This window comes from Nematolebias whitei, chromosome 9 (genome assembly GCF_014905685.2).
Source record: "Nematolebias whitei isolate Nwh7 chromosome 9, NemWhi1, whole genome shotgun sequence".
In the NCBI taxonomy this organism is placed as follows: domain Eukaryota; kingdom Metazoa; phylum Chordata; class Actinopteri; order Cyprinodontiformes; family Rivulidae; genus Nematolebias; species Nematolebias whitei.
Genome location: NC_056506.1, coordinates 39,784,312 through 39,791,610, shown reverse-complemented (window position 1 = coordinate 39,791,610; position 7,299 = coordinate 39,784,312). Strand labels below are relative to the sequence as shown.

Here is a 7,299-nt window from a genome sequence, read left to right as displayed (position 1 = left end):
TATATATATATATATATATATATATATATATATATATATATATAAATGTGTTTACTGCAGTTAAAATGACACATTGATTTTGCTTTGTGTTAAATAAAAACTTTCAAAGGTATAATCATTCCTCTTTCTTATTTTGCTTAATGACATTTAACTCTGCATGTCATTCCTGAAATTCTGATGCACAGAATCACAAGTCCAACTGTGTCACAGAGTAAACACAATAAAAACATGTATTATCTGCAGCATTGTTCATTAAAATGGCTCAAAACTATTAATGCATTACTGAAAATATGGATACGATAGGCACACTTAATGATAGTGTAGACCATTGCATTAGGTAATACATTCAGCAAGTACTTTTACTTTTAATACTTTAAGTATTTTTAAGAGCAAGTACTTATTTACTTTTGCTTAAGTAAAATATTAATGTGGTACTTCTACTTTTACTAGAGTACATTTTTGTCTGTTTATTTGTACTTTTACTTAAGTACAGTATTTGAGTACTTTCTTCACCACTGTCTGTGTGTGACGGTTATTAATTCAACACTAATCTGAATGAATTGTCATCACATTCTAACTTTTGAAGTGTAAATGATTCCAGACAAAAGTTAGTGTGTTTCAGCAAAACTTAACCATAGAAATATCTGCAAAACCATCAAAATAAACCTGTCCAGATGACTTGACTGAAAAATGTTGGATTGTATACCTGGATTATTGAGCATGGACTTTGTTGTCATCAAAATAAACTTTTTATATGTAAACAAAGACTGGGTACCTTATGCAAATTAGTCCTTTTTTTAAGTAATTTTACAAAACTCTGTACAAAAGGTATTATTTAGTTTAGATCATTCGTGAGCATTTATTTCAGACACTTGTGTGTAAAAAACATTTGTTGGAATATATATTAAAAGAGAGTGATTTGTTAAATTGTTTCTAATAATAAAATACTGAAACAAAGCATATTACTACCAAAAAAAATCAACAATTTCACTTTTATTCTTACTCGAAAGACACGAGGTTATCGGATTATACCTGTATAAATATATACACGAACATTTCAACAAGCAGACAGTTGTAAATAAAATCCAGCAGAACATTTAGTAGCAATAGGTTTAATAAAAGTTAATGGCGGCATAATTTTGATTAACACCCTAACTGCATAATGCTAAATGCTACTACAGTAGCATCTACTTTATTCGACGTTAGTAAACTATTATTCATTCTCCTCTAATGAAACTTAACCAAAAATGAGAATTTTATTACCGTATGCGACTGTGACAGTTATTGTTTGCGACGACATTTTGGGTTTCAGTGTCTCTAATATCAAATAAATTACACGCAGCTAACTGCTATCGACTTTTTAACTTTTTCCGGTCGACACCGGATACAATTCATTTTTACTACTTTGTCTTTTCAAAATAAAAGTATAAAAGAAAAAAAAAAAAGTTACAACGATACAGCTTTTATCCGCAGTCCTGATGCTTTACGTACATCACATATGAAGTACGCCAAATATAAAGTGCATTTACATTTATGTACATTAACTTGTCAACGAAATCATTGGATGTGTGTATTGAATTACGTCATCAGTAAATGGCAGGCTCTGTGGCGCAATGGATAGCGCATTGGACTTCTAGTTAAACTCTGGAGAAGAGATTCAAAGGTTGTGGGTTCGAGTCCCACCAGAGTCGCACTTTTGTAGTATCCTGATGCGTGTTCAATAATCCAGGTAGAAAACTTCAAAAAAGCCTAAAGACTTAAAAAGTCTTTCAGATGAAAGATGAAAACTTTCTACAATTTTTTTTGCATTTTGAACCCATCCTGAGGACCTGACTTAAATTTTTGGACTAGTATGAATAAAAACTTTTGTTTACAGTATTAAACACCCAAGTGACAACTCTTGTTTAAGCAAAGTGATGACATTGTGGTTTTTAGACATTAAAAAACTTCCCATCATTAATCCCTGGCAAGACTGGTTCAGTAAATGCTGCGAAGAAGGAAATTAGTTTCCATATTAAAACTTAGTAGATGAAGTTTGTTACACACTTTTGCTTTAATTTAGTAAATGTTCAATAAAAACAGGAAAAAAAAACTTTTCAGTTTGGGAAATAAACACAATAGTTATATTTTTCTATCAGTAAGAAATATCTAGTTATGTATTTATTTTTCCAAGGTTTTTATTAAAGCAGAGTGCAACATGGTTTTGAGATTACATGACGGCACCCAGGTCAAACACGGTGATTTTAAGTTAAGTATATGTTAAGTGTGTTGGATAACAGGAATGAAACAGAAAAAAAAAACTGTTTTCACATGGTATCTCTGAAGTCTTAGAGTTCAATTTTATTCCGTTTTTTGTATTTAGAGTAAACCTTTTCCTGTTGCAACATCATTTGCTGCTAATTAATGGACATTCTCATTAAAGTACATGAATAACATTCAGCTAAAATAAGACACAATTTGAAACAAAATATAAACCTAAAAGTAAAAAAACTACAAAAAAAACAAGAAGAAGAAGGGAGAGAATTATTTTAAAAAGTTCTAACAAGGTAAAATTGGGTCCTCTGGATGGATTCTTCCTTGCTGAAATGTTTTGTCTTTTATCCAAATGACTTCTTCAGTCTGAGGAGCTGCAACAAACTCAGCTTTATAAATAGCACCTTCTCATAGTGGATCAGCCAGTTTGCTAGTGACAGCCAAAACTAGTTTTTAACATGCAAAAGGAGGATATCAGCCTAACGACCGATCGTTAGTGCCCTGACGGCTGCTTGCTATTCACAGAGAGCTGACTGATACTTGCTACCCTGTAAGTATTCAGTCTGCACCTGCCATCCTTCCTCTTCCTAAGCATCGGTGGCTGATGCAGCTTTATGCCCAAGATGTCCTACACAAGCTGGATGAAATCAAGGCCACCATCACCTCACAGTTCAGTTAGATTTTGAAATGGATTCATCAAAAAAGATGACCAGAAAACTTGTTGGAAGGAGTTTTGGCACAGCTACCTGGACTATAGATGTTGGCAACGGACATGGCCGGTGATTCAGCGCTCACGGCCAGTAAAGGTTTAGTCTCTGAGTTACAATACAACAACATAAAGTACATAAGTAATTTTAATCAGGCATGTTTTTAAAAGAGATGAGTTGCAGGGCTCAAACTCGCAGTTAGCAAGATGAAATCTGACGGATCGTTATATCCTCAACGGGAGTTAGTTTTATTATAAAATGCCAGCACTTTATTTTCAATAAGTTTGTTAGACCAGGATAAAATAAAGCTGCTGATAAATCTATGAAGTACATATAAATCATCAAAACAAATCAAATTTGCTTATAAATTAAAAATCAAATCTAACTTTTACTCAGTGTGCATACTCTTTTTGTTGCATCTATATAATATGTTGACATACTGTATTATTATTAAATTATATGATGATGTGACAATAAAACAACAATGTAGAGGCTGCGTGATTTTGTTGATGCGCAAATGATTTTAAAATCCGTGCGTGTTTTATATTTTAAATGGGTCTTAAGCTGCAAGTCATGTGGAAGAAACAAATCCTCACAACTAAACGTGAACTGAGACAGTGATCGATAAATGATAAGAGTCCAGGTTAAGTTAGAACACGTCGTTTATTTTGCATGTTGAGAGTAGCCCTGCTGGTTTCAAACAGGCTCAAACAAACAAAATAACATAGAAAACTGTTGCAAAAAAGTTGAAATAAATTAATGAAAACACTGACAAGTTGAAGAAAATGACAGACAAAGAGGAGGAACGCCGTTTTAAAGGAGGTTCAGTTTGTTCCACGTGGCGACCAGTCGCAGAAACAAAACAACAGAGGCAGCTTGAACAGAGACGTGTCTGCAGGTCAGACACTATAAATGTTGCTCTACATAGAAAAGTGTTTCAGGTGAAGTGCAGCCGTTTAAATGTGATCCGTTGAGTTTATGTGGCGGGAATCTGCGGCAAACCAAACTCATCCACCAAAACACCGTCCTGAAAACAAAAGAAAGAAGATAAGTACTGTATTTTTCAGCATGTAAGGTGCAGCGGATTATAAGTGAAACAAAACAAACTTTATTCAGCTCATTCACAATAATCACATAAAATCAGTTCAAGGTCAATGAGCACAACCAGAGTTAATACATAAGGCTCACTGTTGATTTTTGAGAATATTAAAGGATTATAAGTGTGCCTTATAGTCTGAAAAATACAGTGGCGGGATGTAACTAAGTACTTTGTTACTGTACTTAAGTACACTTTTCATGTATCTGTACTTTACTTAAGTAGAGTTAAACATGGGTAGTTTTTACTTTTACTCCACTACATTTTACATTAAGTATCTGTACTTTCTACTACACTACATTTCTATAATGCGTTGTGTTTTAAGTTACATTCACGTTGTAGCTTTTTTATTTGTTCATTAATTTGAAAGTAACCAATGGCGAGAGGTGAGTTGGTCCATTGAATCACTGCAAAGTGGGCAGGTAACGTTAGGCCCGCCTTCAAGAAGAGCTGGGCCAACAACGTATATTCTAGTATATATGTAACTGAGCTGGGCACTCCCACAGCACCGCTAACACACCTAAAATAGATTCCACCGAGGAAAGTCAGCCAGAAGATACAGTACATGCCACCCATGGCCTTATTGAAAGACTATTGAAAGATTATTGAAAGATTATTCAGTACAGCAGGACAGCTTCTCTCTCCCAAAAGATCCAGACTGGACTTAAAAAACTTGGATAACCAACTTCTTCTGAACTTGAACAAGAAATTATTGCTGCAATATTAAGATGTATCAGTTCATGATGTTAGGAGACAAGAGATGTCTCCAAACGTCTCAACACTTGGGTCCAAGTTTTGAAAATGGTGTCAGGAAGTTAAAATATTGTTCAATATTGATCCATTACAAGGTTGAATAGACAGTATTTGAACTAGAGTTGATGACAAACTGGAGTTGAAATGATCAGCGTCTATTCCTTTGTGTCTAATGCTCCTTTTTTTCAGGCAGACAACTTTTACAAAGTACTTAAATGTGTTTACTGCAGTTAAAATGACACATTTTTTTTTATTTGTGTTAAATAAAAACTTTCAAAGGTATAATCATTCCTCTTTCCTATTTTGCTTAATGGTTTTTAACTCTGCATGTCATCCCTGAAATTCTGACGCACAGAATCACAAGTCCAAGAGTGAACTGTGTCACAGAGTAAACACAATAAAAACATGTATTATCTGCAGCATCGTTTATTAAAATGACTCAACACTGTTAATGTATTACAGAAAATATACAAACGGTAGGTACTGTCCAGATGACCTGACTGAAAAATGCTGGATTTTATACCTGGATTATTGAGCATGGACTTTGTTATATGGCAGGTACATTCAATGATATGGTAGACCATTGCATTAGGTAATACATTCAGCAAGTACTTTTACTTTTATTACTTTAAGTATTTTAAAAGCAAGTACTTATTTACTTTTACTTAAGTAAAAACATTAATGTGGTACTTCTACTTTTACTAGAGTACATTTTTGTCTGTTTATTTGTACTTTTACTTAAGTACAGTGTTTGAGTACTTTCTCCACCACTGGAAAAATACAGCAAGTTAATACCGTGGTAGAAAAGATGAAAAAACATTATTATTTTTTAATTAAGCTGTACAATAAGATCAGTGTCTGTAAATTTGACTGAATTCTTGTGATTTTTGTGTTGGATGGTGCAGGTCAGCTGTGGCAAACAGACCTGCGTTTGATTTTCTTTTGTAAACTAAACTAAGTGGATCTTCAGATCTTTGTGTGTTCACAGCTTAGACGCCGTGTCCGTTCTGTGGAACGTTACCTTGTTCGTTTTGCTGTCGCTGGGGTTCCCCTCAGGAATCGACGGAGCAGATGAAGCCTCGTCCAGGTAGGAGCTGTCATCGTCCAGCAGCAGCTCATCACCCAGCGCATCCAGCTCTGAAAGCGTTACAAAAGACACTGTGCAAAACGTGCAGCGAAATCATATGACCGCTTTGGAGATACTCAGAGCGATCAGCCATGTTCAGCCCGCCTCGGCTCACCTTCTGTCAGCGAGGCCATCGAACATGATTCATCTGCAGGAAAGAATTGGTTTACCTGCTTCCAAGTCCTCCTCGTCGATGTCCGGAACGCCGTAGCTGCGGCTCAGGGCTTCCTGGACCTCGCCGGCGTCCTCCATCATGTCCTCCAGCTGGTCCTGTAAATCCTGCGAGGCCACACATGAGTTTAAAGATGATAAATGGACTGAATCCAGCAACAGCGAACTATCAGGAAAGGATGCGTCTGATGTTGACAAACTGAATCAGTTGATGCTCCTCTGTCTGTTTTTATTTATTTTTGGAGTCATACCGCAGCCATGTCACAGCTCTGAACGCCAAATGAGCTTTTTGTATTCATGTTTTTACCATATTAAAAACCAAATACACAACAACAAAGTTCTGTTCTGGCTGGGTAACATCCACCGAAACACACCGAGTCGCACCATTTAGAGAAAACTCGTCTTTGGACCTGAGCAGACCTGACACGGTGTTTAACATTCAACAGCCACCTGTTCTCCGCTCGGACTCCTGGTCGGGTAGTTAGAGTGTTTGTGTGCTCTCCAGCTGTGTGTATACCTGCCTGTGTTCCTGATAAGCTGTTTTAGGCGTTTCCAGCTGTATCGTGGTTTATCTCTTAACCAAGAAGTTGCATTCATCAAACAAATAAATAAATAAATAAATAACTACAATGTGTCTGCTGGAGTAGCAGAAAGATAAGAATAAAGAGGGAAGGAAATCTAAGTGGCAGCGCAACTGGTAGAGCTGCTGCCTCTCAGCGAGCAGGTCCCTGGTTCAAACCCCGGTCCAGGGGCCTTTCTGGGTGGAGTTTGCATGTTCTCTCCGTGCATGTGTGGGTTTTCTCCGGGTACTCCGGTTTCCTCCCACAAACCAAAAACATGCATGTTAGGCTGATTGGTGACTCTAAATTGTCTCTAGGTGTGAGTGAGAGAGTGAATGTTTGTTTGTCTCGTTTGTCTCTATGTGGCCCTGTGATTGACTTGCGACCCGTCCAGGGTGTACCCCGCCCCTCGCACAGTGATTGCTGGACATGGGCACCAGCGACCCCCGTGACCCAAAGTGGATAAAGCGAGTAAAGAAAATGGATGGATGGATGGATGGATGGATGGAAATCTAAGTTCTTGCTCTCCTGTACACATAATCCAAAACAAAGACACAACTTTTATTTTGTCCATCTCTGCAGGGTGCTGATCCATCCATCCATCCATCATCCATCATCATCATCATCATCATC

At 36.7% G+C, this 7,299-nt stretch overlaps 2 protein-coding genes and 1 non-coding gene across 3 annotated transcripts in view; 1 reads left to right on the top strand and 2 right to left on the bottom strand.

The window, feature by feature from the left end:
* bag1 (BCL2 associated athanogene 1) overlaps positions 1-1,387 on the bottom strand; it is a 4,090-nt gene extending 2,703 nt beyond the window's left edge. Inside the window, exon 1 of the mRNA XM_037682344.1 lies at positions 1,264-1,387. Within this exon, the coding sequence (XP_037538272.1) occupies positions 1,264-1,300 (37 nt within the window). The 5' untranslated portion in view covers positions 1,301-1,387. The remainder of the gene's footprint in view (positions 1-1,263) is intronic.
* Positions 1,388-1,599: 212 nt separating this feature from the next.
* On the top strand, positions 1,600-1,691 carry trnar-ucu. The gene is given in 2 exon segments: positions 1,600-1,636; positions 1,656-1,691. It is a non-coding gene; the product is annotated as a tRNA-Arg (tRNA).
* Positions 1,692-3,699: 2,008 nt separating this feature from the next.
* Positions 3,700-7,299, bottom strand: part of chmp5a (charged multivesicular body protein 5a) — a 7,265-nt gene continuing 3,665 nt past the window's right edge. The window contains exons 6-8 of the mRNA XM_037681817.1: positions 6,106-6,214; positions 5,831-5,946; positions 3,700-3,987 (exon numbers count right to left, since the gene is read on the bottom strand). Coding sequence (XP_037537745.1) covers positions 3,937-3,987; positions 5,831-5,946; positions 6,106-6,214 — 276 coding nt within the window. The 3' untranslated portion in view covers positions 3,700-3,936. The remainder of the gene's footprint in view (positions 3,988-5,830; positions 5,947-6,105; positions 6,215-7,299) is intronic.